At 43.7% G+C, this 27,140-nt stretch overlaps 2 protein-coding genes across 6 annotated transcripts; one reads left to right on the top strand and one right to left on the bottom strand.

The window, feature by feature from the left end:
* Positions 1 to 5,358: 5,358 nt before the first annotated feature.
* Positions 5,359 to 16,422, bottom strand: ZBTB8OS (zinc finger and BTB domain containing 8 opposite strand). Of its 4 annotated transcripts, none has more exons than XM_077337378.1 (7): positions 16,253 to 16,413; positions 15,843 to 15,867; positions 14,559 to 14,680; positions 11,965 to 12,047; positions 9,564 to 9,616; positions 8,265 to 8,301; positions 5,359 to 7,148 (listed from the first exon to the last, which is right to left on the bottom strand). In XM_077337378.1, exons 1-7 carry the CDS (start codon positions 16,338 to 16,340, stop codon positions 7,062 to 7,064), a joined length of 495 nt encoding a protein of 164 aa, XP_077193493.1. In that variant the 5' UTR covers positions 16,341 to 16,413; the 3' UTR covers positions 5,359 to 7,061. The 4 variants fall into 4 exon arrangements, with proteins under 4 accessions (XP_077193493.1, XP_077193494.1, XP_077193495.1 ...); XM_077337379.1 differs by having other exon boundaries at positions 16,282 to 16,399; XM_077337380.1 differs by lacking the exon at positions 16,253 to 16,413 and adding an exon at positions 16,039 to 16,227.
* A 2,563-nt stretch (positions 16,423 to 18,985) lies between these two features.
* Positions 18,986 to 27,011, top strand: RBBP4 (RB binding protein 4, chromatin remodeling factor). Of its 2 annotated transcripts, none has more exons than XM_077337374.1 (12): positions 18,986 to 19,241; positions 20,613 to 20,760; positions 21,392 to 21,537; positions 22,125 to 22,298; positions 23,207 to 23,322; positions 23,417 to 23,577; positions 23,729 to 23,855; positions 24,010 to 24,087; positions 24,830 to 24,906; positions 24,995 to 25,052; positions 25,683 to 25,793; positions 26,141 to 27,011. In XM_077337374.1, exons 1-12 carry the CDS (start codon positions 19,226 to 19,228, stop codon positions 26,204 to 26,206), a joined length of 1,278 nt encoding a protein of 425 aa, XP_077193489.1. In that variant the 5' UTR covers positions 18,986 to 19,225; the 3' UTR covers positions 26,207 to 27,011. The 2 variants fall into 2 exon arrangements, with proteins under 2 accessions (XP_077193489.1, XP_077193488.1); XM_077337373.1 differs by lacking the exon at positions 18,986 to 19,241 and adding an exon at positions 19,337 to 19,490.
* The last annotated feature ends 129 nt before the right edge of the window (positions 27,012 to 27,140 follow it).

Below are 27,140 nucleotides of genomic sequence, written 5' to 3'. Positions count from 1 at the left end.
TATGTTATATCATGATAGTTATCTGTTATATTGATATTGTTCTATGTAAATGTTCTACAATGTTTTATGTAAACCACCCAGAGCTGTAGGGAAGGGCAGTATAAAAATCTAAATAAATAGATAAAAATAAATAAACATCTGAAATCTTACCTGTTTGGCCACTGTGTGAAACAGGGAGTTAGCCTAGAGGGACCACTGGGCTGGTTGGTTAAGATTCTTATGTTATGTCCAGGGAAAATAAGGGTCTGCTCAGGCTGAGACTTGCTTCTTGTTTAGGCTTCCAGAGAGGACATAAATTAGAGGTTTCACTACAGTGTTGGGAGGGGCAGCTGTTTTCTCATGACAGCTCATGACCCAAGCTGAAAAGCAGGCATTAAAAAGGTAAAGGTTTCCCCTGTGCAAGCACCGAGTCATGTCTGACCCTTGGGGTGACGCCCTCTAGCGTTTTCATGGCAGACTCAATACGGGGTGGTTTGCCATTTCCTTCCCCAGTCATTACCGTTTACCCTCCAGCAAGCTGGGTACTCATTTTACCGACCTCGGAAGGATGGAAGGCTGAGTCAACCTTGAGCCGGCTGCTGGGATTGAACTCCCAGCCTCATGGGCAAAGCTTTCAGACGGCTGCCTTACCACTCTGCGCCACAAGAGGCTCTTGAAAAGCAGGCATATGAATATTTTAATCTAATAAACACATTTTAGGGGGTTTCTAACTGTAGTGTGACAGCAGACAGCCATTGTGACTTAATGGGAAAATCCCTCTGAAACCTGGCCCATGGGAATGACCTCAGCACTGCCCTGGCCATGTGACAGTGCATGCACAAGTGCTGCTTTCACATCCCACTGGTCTTATGCTCCGTTGATTCTTTATGACTGCCATGCTCTATGTGGCCCATGGGGGACCATGTCACATTTGAAGGGGGCCACAGACTGAAAAATGTGAGAAGGGGAGCCCAAAGGGTTTATAGGGGGTCTTGTAACTGAACAGATGAAATACCCTTTTTGTCACATAGAATGTCATCAATTGCTAGAAAATTTGACCTAGGTCAAGGAAAAGAAAAAGAAACCATGCAATTTCTTTGTGCATGTTTAAATTAATGCATTCAAGGGGGGGGATGAATCTCTTGATTGAATTTTCTAAAAATCTGTCTTGCATATATATGACAGCAAGCAATTCTGGGAAACACATTGCAGAGTCTCACAAAAACAAGAACCTTTGTTGGCTATGCTTAAAACACAAAATAAAGTTCATGCAAGATAACTTGCAGAATTGCCACTTCTTTTATTCTGGCTAGATCTTGTAAACATCGAGCAGACAGTTTCCAGATGAAGGCTTCGTTTCGTGTTCTTCATTAGATAACATCTTGCATGGTTCCCCATAGGGAATCGCTTCCAATACAATGCTAGGGCCAGGGCCTTTTCAGTCCTGGCCCCTACCTGGTGGAATGAGCTCCCGGAAGTTCTGCGGGCCCTGCAGGAGCTTCCAGCTTTTCGCTGGGCCTGCAGAACAGAGCTCTTCCACCAGATCTATGGTTGAGGCCAGGACAAAGAGAAGATCTATGGCCCCCCACAAAGGAGGAGTATGCCACCACGTTCCATCTGTGGTGGTCATCTGTTCCCCTGGTCCCCTAGTGGGGGTAGGTGGGGGGTTGTTTGCCATCATGTTTTCTTAGTAGATTGTAATTTTACTATTGGCTTTAAGGGGATTTTTAGGGGATTTTATATACCTATTTTATCTGTAACCTGCCACGAGCCAGCTCTGCCAAGAGTGGCAGGCAGGCAGGCAATAAATGAATGAATGAATGAATAAATAAATAAATAATAATGCTACCTAGGGATTCTAATTTACCACAGCATACAAGCATACGACTTGGGGGCACGGGTCTGTAAGAGGGCTATAAGCATACAGCAAGCACAGAGAATGCCGTGTAGACTTCATCTTGTCCGTGGTGCGCGCACATTGTGAAATTGTGGCAGGATGCAGCAAGCTCTTTTCTTCTTCCCCCATCCACTGGGAGAATAGAAGCCTGTGAGTCTTGTTCTCTCCCTTGGGCAAAGAGCACAAGCGAAGAGACTAGTTTGCATTCCATTTCTGACTGGAAGAGCAAGGGGTCAGCGAGGGATAGGCGAGGCACACGGGTCACCCACTCCCTCTAACAGCCAAGCAGCTGTAAATGTAAATGGGCAGAGAAAAGAGGCAATTAGTGCTGTCAGGATCCCTCTCTGTGCTGGCCCACATTGAGCTCTAAGAGAACACCATCTGCCCCAAGCTCTTCCCATCTCTGCTTCTGGCACTCTAGGAAGCCCCAAGTGTATTTGATGCCCTGAGCATAGCAAAGCAAGTAAACAAACTGGATTCTTATTGCACCAACTTCTCCTGCTGAGCATTAATGATCACTGACCCCAACAGTTTACATTTTAAAATCCAGATTATGTTTAAGCTGTTTGGTATTTTTTTTAGTTCAAATTTTAAAGTTACTTTTAAGCCCTCCTTCCAGCATGTGATTTGAGTTGGCACCTCTTCCGGATCTTGATGGAGCCCAACTAACACCAGTGTCTTCTGACAGGAGTCTGGGTGTGATTCTGATTCTCCCTTTCAATGGAGGTTCAGATGATGAACATCACCTGCCTGGTGTTTTTCCATCTGTGCCAGATGTGACGACTCACACCCTACCTCTCCGCATTGGAACTAGCCACACAATGGTCACTTCTAGATTACATTTCTGCAACTTGCTCTATTCAGGGGTTTCCTTGAGACTGCTCTGGAAACTCCAACTGGTTCAAAATGTGATGATGCAGATTCTCATGGGGGCCCAAGTGGATGGTGCACATGACTGGGCTCTTCTAGCTGCATTGGTTCCAGATGGGAGACCGGATCAGGTTCAAGGTTTTGGTAAGCTCTAAAAGATCTGGGATCAATGTAACTACAGGATCACCTTTTCCGTTATGCCTCCCAAAGGGCATTAAGATCATCTAGCAAAAATCTGCTAAGAAGCCCCAGCCCAAAAGAGGTGAGACCAGCCTTGGTCAGGGGCTTTTGGGCTTGGCCCTGGCCTGGTGGAACACTATGTCCAGAGACATCAGGACCCTGTGGAATTTCCGTAGGGTCTGCAAGACAGAGCTGTTCGGCCAGGCCTATGGTTGAGGCCCTGATGGACCACCACCCTGAGCATTCAGGAACAGCAGGTTATAAAAAATATTTATACTAGTAAATAAGCCCATTTATAAAAATGGGCGTAAAAAGGGGCATAGGGCGAGTGCGTCCTACCTGAGATGTTGGGAGGAAGCTCCTGGAGGCAGGCAGTGAAGACGCGCGGCTTGGAGGGGGGGGGGCGTTGAGTAAGGGAAGGGAAGGACGCATGCTGGGGAGTCCGGGCATGCGTGGTGGAGCAGGGGGGCGGGGTGTTGGGGGGGCGTCAGCATGAGTAACCAGGCATGCGCGTGAGTCCGCGCATGCCTGGTTCATTTGGCTGGCAAACCGGGCTGCGCGCAGGGCGCGCAGGTCGGCGGCGTGTATGCAAGGGCCCAGGGAAGAGCGGGACAGGGAGCAGGAGGACCAGCGGAAGGTGAGTGTTGTTATTGCGCGCCCCTCTCGGCACACCGTGGGTGGAGGAGGAGGAGCGAGTTGGGCGGGCAGCAGAGAGGAGACGCGGCCCCGTAGAGGTGGCTGCTGGCCAGGCCGTTCCCCGAGGCTTTATGTTGCTTTCATTGCTCTGTTGGCTGGCTTGGGGGACGGCGCTGCCGCTGCTGCTGCTGCTGCTGCTGCTTGGGCTCGGGGGTCCGGCTGCGGGAAGGCAGCTCGGACTTCGTCGCGGGCGTCGGTTGGCTGGCTTGGGGGATGGCGCTGCCGCTGCTGCTGCTGCCGCTGCTGCTTGGGCTCGGGGGTCCGGCTGCGGGAAGGCAGCACGGACTTCGTCGCAGGCGGGCTCTCTGCGCCTCTCTTCGCGCTGCGGGTGGAGGTGGAAGTCCGTGGCCGAGGACGCCGGCCAGGCCCTTCCCCAGACGCTGCCCAGCCCCTTCCCCGAGGCTTTGCCGTTGAGATGTTTGGCCGTAGGCTGCCTTGTGGGACGCGGTGGTGTGTCCTTCGGCGGCAGGGACTCCCTGGCTGGCGGCTTGACGCGGCGAGAGGCGCTTTGCGCCTCTCGGCGCGTCAAGCCGCTGGCCAGGGAGTCCCCGGCAGCCGCGCTCCGCGCGACTGCCAGGGGCTCCCTTGAGCGGAGGCAGGCGGCTCCAGAGCGGCGTCTTCTCGGCGGCGGCCATCTTCTTGTTGTGGTGGGGGCTACCTCAGGCGGCGGCTACCTCAGATGGCCGCTTCGCGCCTCTCACCGCGTCAGGCCGGGAGCAACAGCGAGCCGCGCTTTGCGCGGCTCGCAGTTGCTGGGAATCAGAGAGACCAATCGGCAGGCGCTTTGCGCCTGCCGATTGGTCCCTCCGATTGTCTGTCATGAGGAAGGGTCCAATCCGGACCCTTCCTCATCCCGGACACATCCCGCCTCAGAACCCCTTACTGTTTTATTTAGTCCGTGGCGCCCGCGGCGCCACGGGCGGTGTACAGATATTTTATTTACCATTGCAAATATAGTCTGTATTTAACAACAAAGGTACAACTCCCCCACCCCCACCTGTGCACATCATGTGTAGTACTTCAAAGTCAAAATCCAACACGCAAGGATTAATGCACAACACTGTGATATGATAGGTTCTCATATTCCCCACAGAAATATTCTGCAGGGTGCTGGACAGATTGGCAGAATACTGCAATAAAGGATCCCTAACAATCAATTACAAGAAAATGAAGGTAATGGCATTTGGTAAATATCCTAAAAATAGGGCCTAGTTTATAGAAGGGAAGAGATTAGAGCAAACGAAGAGTTTTAGATATTCAGGGGTGAAACCCTAGTCCTCTGGTTCCAAAAAGGAACATTACAGATATGCAGCTATCCTTGGGGAGAGGACTGCTCATAATAGAGTGAAATTCTACCATACAAAGGGAGCACATTTTGTTCTGGCTATTTCAGGCAAAAACAAACGGTTCAGATACGGCATGGAACTCTTCTTGGTCCTCTTGCTTTGCACCATTACAACGAGTAGAGTCTGTTGTTTAGGGCTGTGTTGTAAGATCCTAAATGTGTTTCTATCTCCGTGGTTCACCTGGAATTAGGCATGTCAACTGAAGCTAGAATTGGTCTGTTGTCCATTCTGATCTTGCCAAAGGCTTATTTTCCCCACATATGGACTGCTATCACTAATTATTTGTGACAACTTCAAATCCAGATGGAAGCAGCTTACAGAAAATAAAATTGTGACCCTCGGTTTTTCTATCCAATCTGTACTTGACATGGGCAAAGACCAAGCAAAGCAAATCATTAAACATAGATTTAATGACATAGTGCCAATTAGATTTGTTTAGATCTCCTGAGTTTATGGGACCCTCAAGCAGTAAATACATTCAAAAGCTGGCAGTGTATCGGTCTTAGGAAAGCATTTCCCCATGCGAGGTGTTCTGTCTTACCATCCACAATAGAGGGGCAATACAAAAAGATTGTTCTCCTGGAGCATCAGGAGGAAAAATCAAAATGTTCCTCTCCGGGGAAATAATGATGTCTCTAAACAGATAACTAAATATTGTGCTGTAGCTTACAAGTGACTTCAACCATATATCACCACTGGAAGCTACTTAAGAATTTTGGTAATTTAATTTCTCTTTTACACTCCTGTTTAATATTAATTTGTTCCCTATTTTTACAATATTTTGTGACAATTGTAGTGTTGTTCTGATTTTTATGTGTTTTTGTACCAGGCTTGGAGCTGTATAGCAATAAATCTGAAATCTGCAGTGCCTTTTTGTCACAGAAAGCTTGGATTGCTACTGCGAGATGGAGGGTATGCAACAGCTCATCTCAGAGTCCAGGGAACAGGCTACATGCCCAGGCAGGTCTGTTGATATTAATGCTGTTGCCAAGGAAACGGCACCTAGGGGGTCCAATCCCAACGCAAGCCTGTTCAACCCACAACACATACAGAGATGTGTTGAACATGCTCCTTCCAATTGAAAGGTGCACAACCGCAAAAACAGGCACACAGAAAGAATTCTCTCTCCCCTTTCCTGCAATTGTTTTTTTTTTAAGCTGGGTGCAAGTGTTAGGCGACTGGGAGCAGCATGTTTTCTTCTTCTTTCCAATGATGAATGAATCATGAATCATAGAATATATTTTGTGGTTTATTTTAATCATGGTGCATTGTTACATCTTCACCCCTGTTGGTCAAGCTTACCTTTGAGGCCGTGAGGACCACGGTTTGAAGGAGAGACCGGTTAGGTTCTTTGACTGGATGGAGAGAAGGAAACATGCTGCTCTCAGGCTCTCCTAAGCAAGATTTAGGAGACTGAGCACATTACATTTGTATGGAATACAGGAGGGGAGTACTGCTTCTTATGGGGGCTGAACAAGGAGATAGGGCGAGGCACAGAATTATTTGGTGGTAGAAATCCTTTGCCAGGTCCCATCTAGCAAAAAGGATGCTGCAAGGAATTCCATCTGACCGGAGTGATGAGTTTGAAAGGACAACAGGAAATAGAAAGCTTGGCATTAATCAGGACAGCTCAGAATCGGTCCATATTTCCAGAGGGCAGCTGTATCTGCAGTAGAACAGCCAGATTCGAGGCCTGTTGCAAATCAGAGACCAACAAGAATCTCGAGGAGCTTTGGCTCTCGCAAGCTTGTATCTCAAAAATCCTGTTGCACTCAAATCTAGCTTTGTCTGTATTGACATTCTAATTCTTTAAGTCACCTTTTTCCTCACTGCAAAAATATTCTCCTATCTTCTTAATTTATTCTGAGTAAAAAGCCAGCACTGGTAGGTATTAATCTTTCCACACACATGCGGTCTTCAGAACATTCCTGATGTGGTTCATCTGCCGCAAAGGTTTCTCCAGTTCAGTTTATCCAGCTACCTTCATGTCCTTGCAGAAGTCGACTAGCCCACATCATCCAGAGGCACAGGCCCTCTGCTTGGGAGCATCAAGTACATCTGCCAAGGCATGAGGACGGTCCGGTTTTCTTCTTTTAGATGTCGATGATGACAAAGACCTCTGGTTTTTCTTCCTCGTGGATCTGCATTGCTGAATATGTTATTGCTTTGACCTCTGTGCCCTGAGGGGGAATGATAAAAGAAAATGTGATTGGGCAGTTAGGCTCCTGCATTCCTGTGTGCAAACACAGAAGAAAAAAATCAGTCTAAAAATTCACATCCCCTAGAATTTCTTCAATTCTGTGTTCAATTGCATTTGTTTGTCCAGACATTGCCCCACTTTCCAAAGCTTAGTGCAGACAACATGTCATTCCAAACAGTGGTTTAGCAAATAGGAATTGCATGTCCCTGTGGGCATTCCCCCTTCCACTCTGCCTTGCAGTCTTTCCAGGGTTATCATTAAGTCTTTGCTTATTGCCAAACTGATTTGCAAGTGGGTTGATAACCACTGTTGGGCTGCAGATCATCAAAACTTTATTTCTTTACTTGATCTACATCCTGCCTTTCTCCCCAGAGACTCAGAGCAGCTGACAGTGTTCTCTGCTCCTATTTATCTTCACCACAACCTTGAGAGGTAGGCAAGGCTGAGAGTGGGTGACCCAGCAAGAATCTGGGATTTGAACCTGCTGCAGGAATCTTAACCTGTGCCTCCCAGATTCTGCTGACACACTGACCAGAACGCCAAACTAGCTCCTGTGCAGTCATATTATTTAACCACTACCTCCAATACTGAAAAGGAAGTAAAAACTGCCCATGCAGGAGAGAGGAAGAGGAATGGATGGGGATGCCAAAGCAACAAGCCATGTGCAGGTGAATGCACAATGCAACATTTGCAGCACGCCCAAAACTCTGAACAAAGAACAACAGTGGTATCTTTCAACTGAATACTAGGAGAGAGCACATTACCACAATGAGTGGCTCCCACTGTCACCTCCCCTCCCCACCCTCCATTCTGAGGACGTTATCTATGTCTGAGGCACCATCTCTTTTTATTGTCTTCCAAGGAATCTGAGGCAGTGATGTGCTTTGTAGATTGTACAGTTAGTTCCTTTGCAATATTTCTAGCAGGAGAATTAGAGATTAGAAATAATTGGGAACAAGGTGGCCACAGAAGGCCCACACGTACATGGCCATAGAGGTTTGAGTCCCAGAAAGGCTAGTGAAGGTAGCCCTGCTTCTAATGCACAGGAGAACCAAGCACAGTTTGTATTTTCTCTTACACATAAATCATAACATACCTGAGGATGTTTGCTCAAAGAGAATTCTTCTCCCCACCTTAAAAGGCAAGTAAGTAATAATAATACATGTATTAGTAGAATACTAATTAGTAGAATGATAGGGTTTGAACAAATATTTAAAGCCCTAAATGGTCCAGGACCTTCGTACCTGCGGCATCCTCTTTCCCATTACGCCCCTCAAAGACAACTACGATTGAACGCACCAAATCCGCTCAGGGCCCCTGGCCTCAGAGAAATAAAACTGGCCTCAATCAGAGCCAGGATCTTTTCAGCCCTAGTGTCAGCCTGATGGGATGCTCTTCTGAGCAAGATCAGTTCTGCAGGGCCTGTAAAACTGAGCTGTTCTGCCCAGCCTATGGTTGAGGTCTACATATATATCATCAACAAGCTGGCCTCCTACTTAAAGGAAGAACCCCTGGACAGAGTTGGAAAGAACTGAATATGCACTCAATGACTGCATTAACAAAGTACTTTATTCCTCTTCCCATCTGATAGAGAAACAGCAGTGAATTTTGGATGGCTTTAAATATAGTTTTAAATGCTGGAATTGTTTTAACCTACTATAAATTGTTTTAACCTACTATGATAAGTTACTCTGAGCTTTCGGGGAAGGGCAACACATACATTTGATAAATAAATGAAAATCACTGGTCCTTTTCAGGCCAATGTCTAGCTTGCCAATTGTTATGAGGAACTAAATGCTCAATGATCACCAGGGCATGACCAACAGCCGAGGCCACTGCCGCCGATGAACTAGACCACAAAGTGCGAGATGTCTCACGGGTGAGCAGGGCTCATGTGCCCCACAACCTTAAAGTCAACCCAGAACAGCTTAGAATCCAAAGCTGAAGTAGGCAGGGTTTTTTTGTTGTTTGTTTTTTTTACAGGATAGCCACATCTGGAAAGAGGGAGCTCTAGTGTCCAAAACAGCACCCTCCAAAGCAGGTAGAGTACCTGATGTGGTCTTCTCTCCCAATTCCCTGCTCTTCTTTTATTTTACTCTTCTCCCCATTTGAAAACACAAAACTACTTACGCTGTTCCACACTGAGAAGAAAGACAGGGTATAGATCAAGTAGATAAACAGCTGAAATACTGTTTTAAGCAGTATACCATCTATATTTAACAAACAAACACAAAATAAAGTCTCTGGGAGGTTCGGTACTGCAAAGTGCCACTTTGAGACTTCTGTTAGTGCACAGACAGTCTTTTGGCACAGGATTGGTGTGCCTTTATTCTGTGAAATTCCTCTTCAAAATTCCAGTATTCCTCTTTGAAATTTAGTTCTTCTGCATACTCACCCAATGGACCTCAATTTGAAGCTTGTTCGATCAATAGAAAGAACTTTCACTTCCTAAAGAAAAAAATAAACAACTTTTTTCTTTGATCCCTACTTTTTAAAAGTTTCTGTTAAATACCATGCCCTTTTACAGAGTTCTATCATCACATGACAACTATTTTTGCATCCGTCACCATCTACCTCTTTCCCCCAGTTTCAGCATCTTCTGCAACTTTTCATATAATTGTCTGCATAAATATCTTGAATCACCATCTGAATGCTGCCAGTGTATTGCAGGGTAGCCCTTTCTTGGACTCACACCTTAATGTGGTGAAGGGGTTTGTGTGTTTCATTAAAGTTGAGAGCAATACTGTAAGACAGCCTTTTTTAACCTTTTGACAATGGAGGAATCCCTGAAATATTTTTCAATCTGTGAGGAACCCCAGAAATGGTGACATGTCCCTTCAGAGAAGTGGGCATGGAAGGGAGATGCGGGAGCCAGCCTATCCATCAATTGATCATTTACTGGTTCCATTGTGGAGAAAGAGGCTAGGCCTGTATAGCAACTGTGGAATTGGGCTTCAGTGACATCTAGTGATGTCAGCAGCCATCCAGACTTCTGGTATAAGCAGTGTAACCCCTGGGGAACTCCCATGTAACCCCTGCTGTAGGACATATAAACTCCTAACAGAGTCACTCAATGGTCACAGCTGAAACACCAGATTAAGATGTACCCAATCCGTTTGAGGATCGATGCCCATATCAGCAAGAGAGAATGGACATTTCCAGTGGGGGTGGGGGTGGAGGAACGCTTGAAGGATAGCTACTGAGCAGCAGCAGTAGTGGAAGGTAAAACTAAAACTGGTGAAGGATCTGTCATAGAAAACAACAGTGACACTACAGCTAACCTTGGTTAGTACTGTGCAGAAGGTGGCAATAGTAAACCACTTCTAATAATCTCTAACCTTGAGATGTGAACAAAATAAAGATGGAATCAATACACTGAAGAAATATGCAAAAGAGACATAATGGCAGATTCCTTCAAAGAATCTTCTGAAGAAAAACATGGTTCTAGAAAGTGACCTAAACCCTATACTGAGTACAGTTGGGAGAATCACTAGGGATAGATGGAATACCAATAGAACTATTCCAAGCCACAGAAACAGAGTCCATCAAAATCTTAACAAAACTGTGCCAACAAATAAGGAAACAAAACTGGACTGGACATGCTCAATTTACATATCAGTTCAGAAAAAAGGAGACAACAAAGACTGCAGCAACTATCAGACTATAGTATTAACTTCTTACACAAGTAAAGTGATGCTCAAAAATGTACAGCAATGATTATTACTCATATGGAATATGAAATGCTAGATGTTCAAGATGTATTCAGAAAAGGAAGAGGCACTCGAACTCATACTGCAAATTTATGTTGGGTTACTGGCACATACAAGAGAATTTCAGAAGAAAATCTATACATTCTGTACAAACCAAGAAGCCATTGTATATAGACCATTTGGCAACACTGACTGGTTCAAAACAGAGAAAGGAGTGCACCAAGGTTGTATTCTTTCCCCCTTCCTGTTTAATTTGTATGCTGAAATCATTATAAGAGAGACTGAACTCAAAGAATCAAACACTGGAATTAAGATTGGAAGAAGGAATATAAATAATCTTCAGTATACCAATGACACTACCCTCCTATCAGAAACTTAGGGAGGCCTAGAACAGCTGCTTACAAAGGTCAATGAAATAAGCAAGAAGTTTGGCCTTTTCTTAAACTCTGAAAAGACAAAAATAATGATCACTGCAAAAAACAGGCATGTCACAATAACAATGGATGGTGAAGAGATCGAATGCTTGTGTCACAGATGGATCAAAGTGGTGATTGCAGTATGGAAATAAAACATCAAACTGCTCTGGGTCACTCAGCATGAACCAAACATGGAAAAGCAAGGACATAAGCCTGATGACCAAATGTAGATTCGTTTGATCTACCATACTTACAATAGCCACTTATGGCTGTGAAAGTTGGATGATGAAAAAATCAGACAAGATAAGAATCAATGATGAACCCCAAAAAACAATATCTTGAAATTCAAAAGCTGGCTTACTGCTTTAGAATTCTTACCTGCATCCCCCCTCCCTATTTGGATTGTCATATTCCGAATTGTATGCTAGCTTGTACCCTATCACTTTACTCAGCCAACTTTGGAGCCTTTCTCCAGCCTAACTTTCCTCTGTTACAGGAAAGGTTTACACGTGGCTGAGTGAATGAGAAGCTGTGAACTGAGAAGAGGATGGGGCTGACCTAGCAGCGTGTGGCTAACAGAAGGCCCATTATGTGTCAACAGTACAGAACCCATCCTTAAGAAATTGGGAGCCATACTCTTCTGCAAGGTGACAGAATGGTAGGTACTTACCCTGGGAATGAAAAACTCATTTGCACTGAATTTATACAGCCACTCATCCAGAAAGTGAAATAGAAGAGACAGCATATCATGGCCTGTTGGAACAGAAGATGGAAAAATTAAAGATGTTCAGGTAGTGCATCACCTTTAAACATTAGGAAGGCCTCCCAAATGAGAGGCAGACATCTGGGGTAACATGAACTCCTTTCTGATCCCATTTGAGAATTAATCTTAATTGAACTGTACAACAACAAAATACCCTTCCACTCACAAACTCACTCTGCCAGTCCCAAATTGAACCCGGCAGAGCGCTCAATTTTTGGCTTCCTTATCTCTTATTCAAGGAGTTTAGCAAATATAGCCACACTATGAACAGGCCTGTTAGGAGAAAGCTGGAATCTTCATTACTATCTGTATCTGAAGAAATTGAGCTCTGGGTGCTGAAAGCTTATACCCAGGAAATTTTGTTGGTCTTCAAAGGTGCTGATGAATTCAAAGCTTGTTCCTAAAACCTCTGCTGACATCCCACAGTTCCTGTTCACATTAATGTAGCTATTCTTTATGAATGGGCAGTATACAATGTCACATCTGGGTAGCATCACTCCGTTCTCCTTTACATGCTCCCCCCTCCCAATTAAATGTAGCACATCTACAAACCCAAACACAGCAAATATCAGAACACATAACTCTTGCCTTTCATTATGTGTTTAATTATTGCACAGCAAATTTAAAAAGGGAAAGATAAAAACAGCCCATTTTTGGATGGTGAGGGCAGATCAAGGACAGGCAGTGATAGAAAGGAGTTGTGGGAAGTTTGTGCAGGTAGTTTTGCAAAGAGGAACCAAGGTGAGGTTGCCTGAAATAGGTGAGGAAGTGATCATAGGAGGGGGAACCCTTTCTGCTGGCTACAGAAAACAACACCAGAATCATTCACACCAGGTATGCATCTGTGCATAATGCAGTTAACAGCATATGAGGAAAAACAGGATCAAGTTGAGGAAAGCAAGGAGCTGGAATAAATGCTAAATTTGAATCAATAGCTGAGACAGCCAAGCATTACAACAGCTGGAAAAAGTTCCCATACAGATTGTCTACTAGTGGCTTCTGACCAAGCACCCTTCCCAAATGCAGACAACTGATAGCAACTCAATAGAGTTTTCATGGCAAAAGATACTACACAGAAGTGGTTTGCCACTGCCAGCCTGTTTGGTTTAGTGATTAGGAATGTGGACTTCTAATCTGACATGCCGGGTTCAATTCTGTGCTCCCCAACATGCAACCAGCTGGGTGACCTTGGGCTCGCCACAGCACTGAGAAAGCTGTTCTGACTGAGCAGTAATACCAGGGCTCTCTCAGCCTCACCTCCCTCACAGGGTGTCTGTTATGGGGAAAGGAAAGGGAAGGTGATTGGAAGCCGCTTTGAGCCTCCTTCAGCTAGAGAAAAGCGGCATATAAGAACCAACTCTTCCTCTTCTTCTTCTTCTTCTTCTTCTACATGGCAACCCTGGTCTTCCTTGGTGGTCTCCCATCCAAGAGTTAACCAGGGACAACCCTGCTTGGCTCCCAAGATTTGGCTATCAGATTAGCCTTGGCCATCCAGGTCAGGGCACTATTGTATCAAGCATCCTGAAAGCTCAGTTACCAGAATGGTAATGAGCTGCCATTCTGTATGAGAAGGCCCTGGTTAAGCCGCTTGCTTCAAGGCCTACGCTCCTGCCAAGCATGAAGCTAAATGTTGAGATCAGGGCCCCACTGGAACTATCACAATTCCACAGGGCCTGTAAGATGTCTCTTTCCCACCAGGCCTATGCCAAAGCAAATGAAAATGGGCTTCCCTCCAAAGTTCCTTCTCCCCCTGCCCCCATTCCAGTGTCTGGTGTTACCTGCCAGTAAACTATAATGGTTGGGGGTGGAGTTACTTAGAATGTCTATTGTTGGTTGATGCTATTTTACATAAGGTTTCATTTTAATGTGTTCTATAGACTAATTGTTTTAATGGATTTTAATCCATGTTGTAAACTGCCCCGAGCCCTTATGAGAGTAGGGTGGTATCAAAATCCATCCAATAATAATAAATAATAAAATGTTTGCCTGCATCTTGACTTCATCAAAAGCCCTAGAACCTGGTGGTGGTGGTGATGGGGCAAAACTTGCAGATACCCACTGACTCAAAGCCCAAATACACGGACAAGAGTCTTTGGGCTGGCTCTGTGAGTCAGAAAAAATGCACAAGCACACATCTGACTGCGTGGACCCAGGGATATAGTGTAGACGGGCCTCAAGTGGTTGGATACACTTTACAGTCAGGCAGTAGCACCCAGTAACCAAATGTTTGCTGCATATGCTTGCAACCCAGGTTACAATCAGTAAAGGAAGGGCTTCCCTCAATGGTGGGGCATATCCATGGCATGCACCTGGCTTGATCTCAGGTGGCAAGGCTGGGAAAGACATATGCCCAGGGCTTCAGGATGGTCAGAGGAAGTGCTAAAAATGCAGGCATATTAATGTTCTAATTCAGTACTGGGCAGCTGCATGCCCTCAGGAAGCCAACACAGGCTGGCTTCACTTTCCAGCAATCAGATCCAGGTCTGCAAGCCCCTTCTTACCCTCAGCCTCCACCTCGACCGTGTCCAGGGGTTCAACTGTCTCCGTGTCCGTCATGTACCCAAACATGGCCATGGCGCATTGCTCAAAGGCCTCTTCCAGAGTGTCTCCCCAGGCATGCAACCTAAGGGAACATCAGTAGTCATTAGCCTTCTGCAAAACAGCTCTAAGAAGCAAAACTTGCAGGCCAGAAACCTGAGGACAACATAACTGGAAAGAGCAGAGGAGCAGCTCCACATCTAACAAGAATATTTACAATTTACTTCAATGGAAAACAAAACCAAACTGAAATCTGTTTTGACGGCCCTGGAACTGTTGCCTTCCACCATCAGCAGCCTTGAGGGGTTACCCATACAGCCCCGTACTATCCGGAAGTCAGAGATGTGGATCTTTGGAACTCACTGCTACAGGATTAGAGTTCCACATTCATCGGACCTGGATGAGCTATAGTAAGGCCCAGGTTGCATGCCTCCCAAGATCTGGCAATTAGGTTAGCCACTGACACTGGAAAAAGCTACTCTGTTTAAAGGGTATTTTACAATGATCAGACATTGATAAACGTTTCCATTAATTTATGGTGATCCTATGTGCATAATTTTCAAAAAGTTTGATTCTTAGATTTTTTTATACCTCTTGAATTCTATCTGCATTAAACAATAAGTTTTGTGGAACGGTGGCTTAATTGTTAGAGATCAGAATTTTAAGCACAGTTCATGTTGTTACATCAATTACTAGATCCACATACTTTGTACTCTTGCTTAAAGTTTAGGAGTGGTTCCACCACAGGTGTGCCTCCCCCCACCCCCCCAGCAAACAATGGTCAACTATACTATCAGTGGCAAAACATTACATAATTTTACTGAAAATATCTGTCTAGTGATCTCTCCTTAAAAAGTGTTCAAGGCAGCTCACAATATTGAAAAACTCATCATTTACAATTCTTGCTGTTTATTACTGTTCTATTGTTATTTATGGTTACCAACTTCCTCTGTAGTCTTCCTATTGCTCTATGTTTCATGGAAACCACCCTGAGCCTCAGAGGAAGGCGGTATATAAATATAATAAATAAATAATAAAAGGTCAGTAATAAAACATATAAAATATATAACAATAAGAACTAAATAGGAACAACCAGTAATGCAGTACTTGAAAGGTTTTTAGTTGAAATGTATTTGGAAACGTTTTCCCCATAGTGTTGGGAAAGACTTTACAATTGAAGAACATAAACACTTTAAATATATAGACCACCCATCCCTTAGACTACTTTTAAGGAAATCCGTACTTACTGCACATCTGCAGTATGATCCAAATCTAAACAGGGATTTAAAACAGAGAGAAATTAGATGCTTTCAGCGACCTCAAAAATGTATATAAGACCGGCAGCAGACAAATGACCCCAAACCCCACCAAATACCCAAGGAAGGCGGGGGAGGGAAGGCTGCCAGCTAATAGGGCCCAAGGTCCCTGTCCCAAGGCACCTACAATGTTCCTAAGGGGCACCAAGAGCCAAGGCCCTGCAGAGGGCTGGCTCGTTTTTGGTGAGGTTCATTTTCGGTTTCTTCGCTCATCGAAGCTCGCAGCAGAGCATCCGTGCGGTCGAGCTTCTGGCAGGCTTCTTAACCCGCTACTTGGGAAAGCAGCTGGGACCCGAAACTCCCCCCCCCCTTCGGGTTCTTGCGGCCCTTGGGACCCTCACACTCGTATTTCCTGTGGATGGGAGGATACTTGGCTTTGGTGCCTCTTTGCGCCTCGTTCAAGTTGTAATCCCGCTGGTCGTCTGCCATGGCTCCAGCCGCTTCCTCGTTTGCAAAAGAAGGTGGGAAAAAAATGGCTTCTACGTCGGGGAAGTTGGCAGCGGCCGATGGCCCGATTTAAAGGGACAGCTACCTTAAAAAGAAAAAGTGGGGAAATCTTGACACCCCACCCCTCCACATTCTGCGGCCGCCAGAACCATATCACGGTCTCCCCACGCGCGGATATGTGCAAAGTAGTAATACATAAATAAACATCATAAGCATAATATAATATAAATTTCTAATTAAGCAGGTTTAATGCAAGGAAGAGGTCTGGAGAGGCTCCATCCCCCGGAAATTCTGGCTTGAGCACTTAATGCAATTGCGCCGTCGTGGTGCTTTTCTGCATAGTTTTGGAGCAACGCGGTTGTTTTAAACTCAGTAACCCGACAATTTCTGTCTTGGTCTCTCTACTCTTGAAGGATGGCCACCTTGTTGGGTTTTCTTAGCAGTGGAGATGAGTGATTCTTCTGGCCTACCTTACAAGACTAATTGCAAGAATATTTGATGTGCCCCGCCAGGTTGCCACTGACCAGAGGGGGCGCAAACGGCAATTTATGGTGCAATTCTAAACAGAGCAACTCCCGTCTAAACCCATTGACTTCAACAAAATTAGGAGTGACTTTGTTTATTGCACAGTCATTTTAAGGGTATTTTTAAAAGAGATTTTGTCCTCTATTCCAGCCCTTGGACTTTTGAAGGGGGGCCAATTAAAAACATTGAAAAGGGGAGCCCAAAGAGTTCATGAGGGGAGGGGCTGGTAACTGAGCTTACAAAATACCTTTCTTGACATGAATGTCTTGCTAGAAGTTTGCCCTTCATCAAGGGAAACAAAAAGAAATCAAGAAATCCCTCCCTTCATGTGTGCTTGAATTAATGCTTTAAAGGAAACAAATGAACCACATGCTTCTCTTGGTCAAAGGCTCTGGAAATCTGTCTCACATATGTATAAGTCAAAGTACATCTAGTATAGATTCAAATGAGTAGCTGTGTTGGTCTGAAGTAGCACAATAAAATCAGAGTCCAGTAGTACCTTTAAGACCAACAAAGATTTCGTTGGTCTTAAAGGTGCTGCTGGACTCTGATTTTATTATACATCTAGTATAGTTCAGTCTTACCTTAGGTCATTTTTTAGCCTAGCACATTGTGCAAGCAACCAGCCTACTGGAGAGGGATCTGGGACCTGAGAAGACCTTCTAAAAGGGTGTCCTAAAGGTTGAGAATGACTACTCTAACCGGAGGCCCTAACCTGCAGTATATTCACCTATTGCCTGAAATCGCTTCCATCCCAGCCAGCATCTGGATCCATCACTCATGGGGACCAAAGCTGAACAGGCCCCCTTGCACTGCAGTCCTGCATCCAATTGCCTCCCTTAATTTGCAGGTCTTATTCTCTGCCCAGCATTCGCCTGCCACTGGCATTGCCTGCTTTAATGTAGTTGCCCACAGTTTACTTTGCATCTGAAAAGCCAGATTAAAATGGAATAACATTCCAAATAAACATGTTTAGGGTGGAGGTAGTCATGGGAAGTTTGGAACCTTGGGACAAGATTGTTAGATGGAAATTCGTTATGTTTATCATGACAACATCTTTGTGAGTTTGATTAGGCTGACAGTGACTCCTCCAGTCACCCAACAAGTTTCCATAGTGATTCCCTGGATCCTACTCTGGCACCTGCTTTGGCATGAGATCATACAACAGTGGTAACATTAGCAAGTGCACATTTATTTGGTCACCTCTGTGAAGAGCTGTCAGATCCACCCCATGCTCCATCTAGTCTCATACAGGTGCAACACAAATACCCCAAAGGCCCACAGCCCCAAGCCTTACTCCAGTCCCCTAGCAACTGGACTAGGAGATATGTTGACTCTGAGCATGCATCCAACCATGCTGGCCAATAGTCATCAATGGACTTCCAGGGATTTCTCCAAACCCTAGTCGTTATTATTAACCTCTGGCAGTGTGTGTTTTGTATGTGAATTATGCAACATGTAAAGAGACATTGTCAGTACATATTACATACACTATACTGTTCATAAGATGCTCTTATCCAGTTCAGTAAACCACTTTTATTGCATTGGCAGTTTTATGTACTATCCTCTACTGAAGTTTTAGAGTTGTGCAACTCACTTTGCATCCCAGCCATAAAAACAGGCTATATAAAGTAAATAAAATACAAATGCTGTTAGGCCTGTATTCTCTACCCATCAACTTCATCAGGTGCCCTTCCAGTACCAGGTTTTCTTTCCCTTTTGTCCAAACCATGAATAACTGCATGAACCTCGATGCTGCCCTCCCTTAGCTTTTGCATACAACGGACATACACTATAAACACTTAGAAAGTTTTATTTCGTCCTACAAATAATAAATAATGTGAAGCGGAGTCACTTCTTCCATTTTACACAAGAAGGACTGAACTAACAACACCCCTCACCACCACCAACAAAAAAAAAAGCTCTTGCAGGCCGCCCAGAAAAATGACGATCCACAGGGAAACTTCAGCCCACGACCACCCTCTTTCCAAGTCGGGCAGAAAAGCGCATGGGCACTTGCCCCCTTGAGGCCGCCTGCTCAACCCCGCCCCTCCACTATCGTCGGGATCTCGTGATTGGTGAAGGGGGCGCAGCAGCGGCTCTGTGATTGGTTGGCGTTGGCGCGAACCATCTCGCGCAGTTGCTGTGAGGTGAATTTCCGAGGGGCGGAAAAGGACTCGGTTAACAATAGAGCGGCGTTGGCCGGTTAGGCGCGGGATTTCGGGGAGGCGAAAGAACGTTTGGCGGAACAATTCCTGAGGTAAAAATACCAAACAAACCGGGAATCCGGACGTAACGCCGGCAGCATTTTGTCGCTCGGGCTGCGGAAGACAGTCCCCATCATGGCGGATAAAGAAGGTAAGAGAAGTGAGTGCCGCGGGGGCTAGGCCGCGCTCCTCCTTCCCCCTCCCTGCGCGTGTGCCCTGGCGGGTAACATTTAGCCCAATCCCCGCCGCTCATTCCAGGGTCCCGCCCCCTCGTGGAACGCCGCCGTCCAATGCGGTGCGTCCCTGCCCCCCTCCCGCCTGCGTTCTTTTTCCTCGTCTCCATCGAGCACCTCAGAGGCGGTGGCCGTCATGAGGTGGGGAGGGCTGCCGGGCCGCTCAGGTGGGCGACGGCAGAGCCGTTCTTTTCTTCCTGGCTCTGCCCTTTGTAGCAAGTCCGTAGGTTAATTCAATAGGGCAAGGGGGGCGGGAAAGAGGGTTTGCTTCACCTGGTGAATTACTCAGGCCGACCTGCTACTAAAAGGATAGGCACGAACACGTGTGGGGGCAACTTGTAGAAGCGTGTGGTTTCAGTGGCACGCTTTTTTTTGAGCGACTTGGTTGTTTGTTTTATTGTTTACGTTTAGCCCGCCGTTTGCTCCCAAGAGCAGAGGCAGATTGTGAATTGGTGAATTTAGCAGAATGAGAGGCCTCGTAAAAAGTGTAATGGGGCTGGGATTGCAGAAGTCTGGGACAGAGCATGAAGTATTAGGCACCATCTACATCTGTCGTCTCAATCCTATGTGGCGTTTAGATGCGTAGTAGATTCTGGGGTGTGGGATGACAGCTATGGAAAGCAGGCTACTGATATAGCCAAGGGGATGCGTTTTGAGTAATTGGCTACAATCAGTCTCCAGTCCATTTTAGTCATCTCTGCGCTATAGCTGAGGTGACAGGGAGCCATATGCTTTAATGAGGCTGCATCTTAGTTGAGTTCATTGTCACGATCCAAGACCTCCCAGGTGATGATTTGCCAGTATGCAACCCCAGCATTGGCCTTTCTTGTTTTGCTATATGCTTTAATTAAAAAAATTAGTACATAACACTAATAACTCTATGGAAAAGCCTGGGGTTTTTTGCATGCTGTTTGAAGGAAAATGTTTGTGGAATTCCATGTCTACCTTTCTTAAAGAGAATGAGGTTGTCAAATTGGGTGCTATGGGCCTAGTCCAAATAACTTCCGGTTTTCTTAGGAGATAATGTAGTAGTGTGTTCCATTTTGTCTAGGTAAAATCTGGTGTGAAATTGGCTCTTCTGTTGTGCCCAGTGCATCTTATGAAGGAGCTATGATCATTCATAGCAATATATTTTACGGCACAGAAAAACTCTTGTAAACATTAGAAACATGTCCTCATGTATCTCCAAACTGTAAATGTCTTTGCTGAGTGAAAGGTGACTTCTGTTCATAAGACAGTAATCTCTCAGGTTTATTTGTTAAATCTGTGCATTCATGTACATTTGCTAGCTGCCTTTGATGATGCAGTGGAAGAACGAGTGATCAATGAAGAATATAAAATATGGAAAAAGAATACTCCCTTCCTCTATGATCTTGTAATGACCCATGCTTTGGAGTGGCCCAGTTTGACTGCTCAGTGGCTTCCTGATGTAACCAGGTAATTCTCATTAAACTTGTCTCATTAAGCAGAGCAAAGGCGTTCCCTGTCAAAACTGTCAGTATTTTCTGTTGCTTTTTATTTTTTCAGCAGATGAATGTCTCCATCAAAGCAATAATATTTTTAATATGAGCTGTTTGGAGCATCCTGGATATAAAATAAATCTAGATTCAATAATGATAATGCAGACTATGATAGGAACATATCCTACACTTCAAATTGCTGCCCTATCTAGTCCACAAATACATTAGGGTGGTAGATGTTTTACTTGCCCTTCTATTCCAGGAAAGAAAATTAAAAGCCAATATAATCCCTCCCTTTTGTGTTCTAGAGATGATGGAGCTTTTCTGCAAACTACACAGAAAGATGTAGATTGCTTTTTCTGTGAATAAAACTCAGTTAAACTCTTGGGAAAGACAGGTTGTATACTTGGGTGTCAATTTTTTCTGCTTACCTAAAATATTCCTGTTGTTATTACTGGATAGGCATCTTAAATTGATTCCAATCTGAAATTTTAAAGATAGAGGTATAGGGGTTATTTTCATTAGCATGACTGATACCTGAGCCCATGCTTGATCAATCAAAGCTTTAAAAAGCCTCTTCTTTTGACTTTATTTTTATGACATTGCAGACCTGAAGGAAAAGATTTCAGCATTCATCGGCTTGTTCTTGGGACTCATACCTCTGATGAACAAAACCACCTTGTGATAGCCAGTGTGCAACTCCCGAATGATGATGCACAGTTTGACGCCTCGCATTATGATAGTGAGAAAGGAGGTAAGTGGAAAAAAATAGGAACAAATGTAAGAGTTTCAATTTTTTGTGACTATATTTGCCCTTAATTTTGAATTAATTAACCAAGGATTTCAGAGTCAACTATTGCTGTTAAGCTGGGAAAACCTGAAGGGAAAAACAGTCCAGTTTTGTGTTGTAAACATCTTTGCTGATACTCTTCGTGTTTTAAAGACAGGATACTTGTATATAACTTTAAAAAACCTTCTTGTGATGTCATTTACTGAAGCGTTGTTTAGACATAATGTTTGTCATTACATCTCCTGGTTTGTTTGCAATGTGCAAGATTACTTTTGTTTAATGTTTTAAAACTTTAACATGCATAGTTTTGGATCTTCTAAATTAAAAGAAATGCAGAAAACTAATAAATATCATGCTTTTAGGTAGTAGTTCTGGGAGGAGTTGATTAGGAAAATCCTTTAGTATCTCATTGTCTATTGATAATTTGAAAAAAACAGTGTCTTGTTTTCACATAATTAACTTGCTTCTGCTTTTATTTTGCACTTGGTTTTGCTCTCCTAGTCTGAACTACTTGAGCAAAGTAGATGTGACAAGTGTCTTTTTCTTTTCAGAGTTTGGGGGCTTTGGCTCTGTTAGTGGAAAAATTGAAATTGAAATAAAGATCAATCATGAGGGAGAAGTTAATAGAGCACGCTACATGCCCCAGAATCCATGTATTATTGCCACAAAGACTCCATCCAGTGATGTACTTGTGTTTGATTATACCAAGCATCCATCTAAGCCAGGTATCTGCCTTATTTATTTTCTTTTTTTGCATATGAACCTTGTGGATAAAACAGGGTTCATAAACTCCAAGTGCTATGTGGAGAAAGATGCTCTCTGAGGGTAGATGGCTACTTCTGTTGTGCGAATATCCTTTTTTGTGTGATGAGTTACACTGCTTATTTATGAGCAATGGTTTTTAGTTTAATTGGGTGGAATTTGGACCTGGATTGTAAACCTTAACCAGTGCTCAGCCCAGATAAAGAATCTTATGCCTGACATCCAAGACTTCAACTTTATACCCTTCTAAGATTTTAGCGGGTTTAGAAGGATGTAACTCTTTAGGATTACGCTTATAAGAATCTCAGAACTGCTGTAGGGCAAATTAATGCTCAGAAATGAATCTATTCTGGCTAGAATTCATGCTAGATGCTAACATACGGTAGCTACTACTGCCCATTTTTTTGTGTGTGTATCCAAGCTCGGCGGGCGTTCCTGGGAATTTTCAGTAGTCCTAAATAAAATGAGATAGCCCTATGCATGCTTATTTACATTTAATGGTTTTCTGAACAGTTTTTCATTGTGTTACATATAAAGAATAACATATTTTTAATAAGATAATGAAAGTTGGTGATTGGCAAGAGCTTTTGATATTATTGGGAGTAAAGTGAAGAAACTGCTAAAGAAAACAGCCTTATTTAGGGAAACTGAATATATATTCTAACAAATAATAATGTAGGCTGCTGAAATAAATGCCTCTGCACATATGTAATTACTGGGGATAGCTTTTGAGTAGCCTTTTAGTTTCCTAAAGAGAGACTTTGGGACTGAATTGAGAGCTCTCTTTGAATGTTCATATTCCATTGTTACGTGCAGTTCTATAATGCTGCAGAGATATATTTAATAGGCTGCTAATGTGTCCTTCTTGCAGACCCTTCTGGTGAATGTAATCCAGATCTTCGTCTTCGCGGACATCAGAAAGAAGGCTATGGCCTGTCATGGAATCCCAACCTGAGTGGCCATTTGCTTAGTGCATCTGATGATCATGTGAGTGATGCATGCATATGAGCAGTGGATGTTTGCCCAATAAATTACATTTTTTATCTGAAATATTTATTTATTTATTTTTGCCATCTCTAAGACTATCTGCTTGTGGGACATAAGTGCCGTTCCCAAGGAAGGGAAAGTGGTGGATGCCAAGACCATCTTTACAGGTCATACAGCTGTGGTGGAAGATGTTTCCTGGCATTTGCTTCATGAATCTCTCTTCGGATCCGTTGCAGATGATCAGAAACTCATGATGTAAGCAAAGCATCTATTTCACTCAAACTGAATTGCGTTGCTCTTTATTTAAAAAGGAATGGGTAGGGTAGGTGTTAATAACTATTAGTGTGACTCTTGGCGTCTGTCCGTCTATTAGAAGAATTCTCATTCTGAGCTCTTTTACTTGTAGCTGGGACACCAGGTCAAACAATACTTCCAAGCCAAGCCACTCCGTAGATGCTCACACTGCAGAAGTGAACTGCCTGTCTTTCAATCCTTACAGTGAATTCATCTTAGCCACAGGATCAGCTGATAAGGTATTGATCCAGAGCTCACAGAGTATTACTATATTCAAGCAGATAAGCTGTTTGTGTGTGGGGAAACAGTTGTGAAGGGTGGCTGTGGGGCTGTTAGGCTGTCTGCTGAAACAATAAATGTTCTTATTAACTCTCTTCTGGTTTTCTTGGCCAGACTGTCGCATTGTGGGATCTGAGAAATTTGAAACTGAAGCTGCACTCTTTTGAGTCACATAAAGATGAGATATTCCAGGTAAACTAGCATAATGTCATGGGATTTCTTTTTCCGATATATGTTTGACAAGAAGGCAGTCCTAAGAGGGTTTTAGAACTAGTTCAGACTGACAAACAGCCTTGTTTTTATTGTTGCTTACGTGTTTGGTAACTCAGCTATATGGTAATTTGCTTAGCCACTGTAAGAGTGACTACAAATTATTTCCCCCCATATCTTTAAAACATTCTTAAGTTTTAAAGATGATGTTTAAATGTATATTCAGTGCATACAAAAACTGAAAGTCATGAAGAGAGGGTTAAGGTATGAGGAAGGATCAAGATACAAGTTCTGATATGGTTCAATATATGAATTATCTGCATTGTTATAGTGGTTCTGCCAATAAGGCATACCGTAAAGGTATCTATGGAGTTCACAGAATAGCTATGGGATTATAAAACATCTAGGACAAACAGTTTCTTCCTGAGGAAGAGAGACATATTTTAATAAAAACTTAAGCAATTTAAAAATACATGCTAGCTTTTTGAAGAGTGTATGTGTGTAGGATAAAGGGGTTTTTTGTTTGCAGCCAAAGGACCTTCGGATTGATATTTCTGTTCAGTAGTTACAACTGATCATAAGCCTCTGATAATCAACCATTGTGGAATATTAAATAGAGCAGTTTTCAAAAGGAGAAAGCCAGCATTAATGGGGGAAAGAGGTGAATAGCTGATTAGCTTCTGTGTACAATTTTTAACTCCTTATGTCATTCTGATCCATACAGGTTCAATGGTCCCCACATAATGAAACTATTTTGGCCTCTAGTGGAACTGATCGCAGGCTAAATGTATGGGACTTAAGGTGAGTCTCTTGGTGTAGTGCTGTGTAGATGTTCAGCTTTGCCAGAAATATTTTCCGTGTGTCTCCAATTTATTGTCTTACGTTTCAGCAAAATTGGGGAAGAACAGTCACCTGAAGATGCAGAAGATGGTCCACCGGAGCTTTTGGTTTGTTTATTTTGCATTTTGAAATGTGTCTATTCTTCCATTTCCTGCCTGCTCAAGGTAGCTAGTAAACAAGTACATTATTTATGTTGCTACTGGCCTTATCACCACCCCCAAGAACCATAAGCAGATGGAGTGAACTCCCCCTGCCTGCTTTCACTTTTCAGTATCACTACCAACTCCATCTGATCTCTGCATGTCCAAGAAACAGGAAAACTCTCCTGAGTACATAGTACAAGACGGCTTCCCTGGCTGGCTCTCAGTTTTGTTGGTTATCTTTTGGTGGTATAAATTAGTCTAGTTTTGCAGTTCATTGGAGAGGTGTGAGTGAGAGATGGGTAGATAATAAGGAGTTTCAATTTTGACCAGATTTCCTGATCTCGGATCCAGTGGTTCAAATGAAGAGGATTAGCATTATAGCAGAGCTGATTTTCATTCCAGGATCCAATTGAGGATTTTATTAGCTAGGTGTTGATTTTTAGACAACTTCATTTGAAGATTGTTGTTTCTCATGTTATCTAGTTAGTTTGGTCATCCTGGTATCGGGTGTTAAGGTTTTCAAAGTTTTTTGTGACCCTGCTCTTGATGGATTCAGTGATAGTCTCTGTTTCTCTCTCTTGTTTGCAATGTCAGTTCATCCATGGTGGTCACACTGCAAAGATATCAGATTTTTCCTGGAATCCCAATGAACCATGGGTAATTTGTTCTGTATCAGAAGACAATATCATGCAAGTCTGGCAAATGGTAAGTACTTGATCGGTTGGCTATTTAAATAGGAAGTGGCTGCTAAACACTGACTGTCCACTGTTTTTAAGTTTGTAACAACTGACTTTTCCAGTTCTTGTCAGCCAGTTGTCATCCTGTTGTCCCCCTGCCACAGTTCTAAGCTGTGAGAAGTTAAATTACGTATGTGTATTTCCACACTGAAATAATGTGCCGTAAATGCTGCATCTTGTAAGAAGACAGGTTCTTTGCAGAGTAGAACAATAATGCTTATCTGACCTGTGTGTAAAATCACTGTTTTGCAGTGCTCATTAAAAGGCTATTTGCATTTTGACCAGATAGACTTACCTTCCTCTTCCTCTTTACAGGCAGAGAACATATATAACGATGAGGATCCTGAAGGAAGTGTGGATCCAGAAGGCCAAGGATCCTAGACATTTGATCTCTTTCCTTTTACTTGCTGTTCTTCTCCCCCTCTTGTCCTCCCCCTGTCGTCTCCCAGTTTTCCTGAATTATCAGCACTGGTGCTTGAGACAGTGACAGGCACTGCATTCAACAACATCTGTAGATAACAGTCCCATCAGCCTTACTTCTAACTCAGAAAGTGAACAGTCTCTGTTGAGGGTTTGGTGTGACATGAGTTATTATCACACAGTGGCTCTTTGACCATTTTCCTCCCCAAATGTTGGTTGAGCCAGTATGTGCACTCTTCTGCGTCTTCTACAACACAGAATTTTATGGAGGTGAGCTACTATCAGTGATTGAGGTGCGAATCTGTTGTTCCAGTTAATACCTGAGTTTCTCCCCATCACATCTTGGTCCTTCAGTGCTCCCCCCCCCCCTTTTTTTTTTTTTTTGATGGGGCATCTCAGGATGTGGATATGAAATGGTAGATCATATCTGCACGTCACTTTGCACACTTGGGTGTTTCTTAAACCATGTTTTAATGTTGTATCTTTCCTCTGCTTTCTGTGAAATGTTTTGGTGTTTATCTTGGGGGACCATCAGATGTTTTAAGAAATTCATTGCATTTGAGTGGTATACCACAGATGGCATGTCCAGGAATCTGGAAATACACAGTGGTAGCTGGTATATATTAAAAGAATTAACATGTGAATGACATGCTCCTTCCCTTGTGTCGACACCTGTCCTGTGAGGATGAACTGTTCCACCAGCAGCCCATTTAACCATGTCCCCTGCAACTGCTTTAAACAAAATAAATTTTGGTTTTCTATGTAATGGGTGATGTTTCTGTCTTTAACGGGCAATCTTATGTTTTCTGGAACAAAATTGAAAATTAAGTTGTGTGGATTCTAATGCATTACAATTCTGTTGGTACAAGGAATGGTCTGGAGCATTTTGAAATGA

This window comes from Paroedura picta, chromosome 5 (genome assembly GCF_049243985.1).
Source record: "Paroedura picta isolate Pp20150507F chromosome 5, Ppicta_v3.0, whole genome shotgun sequence".
NCBI classification, from domain to species: Eukaryota; Metazoa; Chordata; class Lepidosauria; order Squamata; family Gekkonidae; genus Paroedura; species Paroedura picta.
The sequence above is the reverse complement of the archived record's forward strand: the minus strand, read 5'-3'. Positions and strand labels throughout refer to the sequence as shown.

What these genes read in the sequence shown, in the direction of transcription:
- ZBTB8OS (XM_077337381.1), bottom strand. Translation starts at nt 16,340, where the DNA reads ATGGCAGACGACCAGCGGGATTACAACTTGAACGAGGCGCAAAGAGGC. An exon ending in CATCCACAGGAAATACGAGT is followed by an intron (nt 15,868 to 16,252) that starts GTGAGGGTCCCA and finishes ATCCCTGTTTAG; the next exon opens with ATTTGGATCATACTGCAGAT. An exon ending in GGTCGAGGTGGAGGCTGAGG is followed by an intron (nt 12,048 to 14,558) that starts GTAAGAAGGGGC and finishes CTGTTCCAACAG; the next exon opens with GCCATGATATGCTGTCTCTT.
- RBBP4 (XM_077337373.1), top strand. Translation starts at nt 19,460, where the DNA reads ATGAGGTGGGGAGGGCTGCCGGGCCGCTCAG. An exon ending in AGGGCTGCCGGGCCGCTCAG is followed by an intron (nt 19,491 to 20,612) that starts GTGGGCGACGGC and finishes TACATTTGCTAG; the next exon opens with CTGCCTTTGATGATGCAGTG. An exon ending in TTAGTGCATCTGATGATCAT is followed by an intron (nt 23,323 to 23,416) that starts GTGAGTGATGCA and finishes GCCATCTCTAAG; the next exon opens with ACTATCTGCTTGTGGGACAT.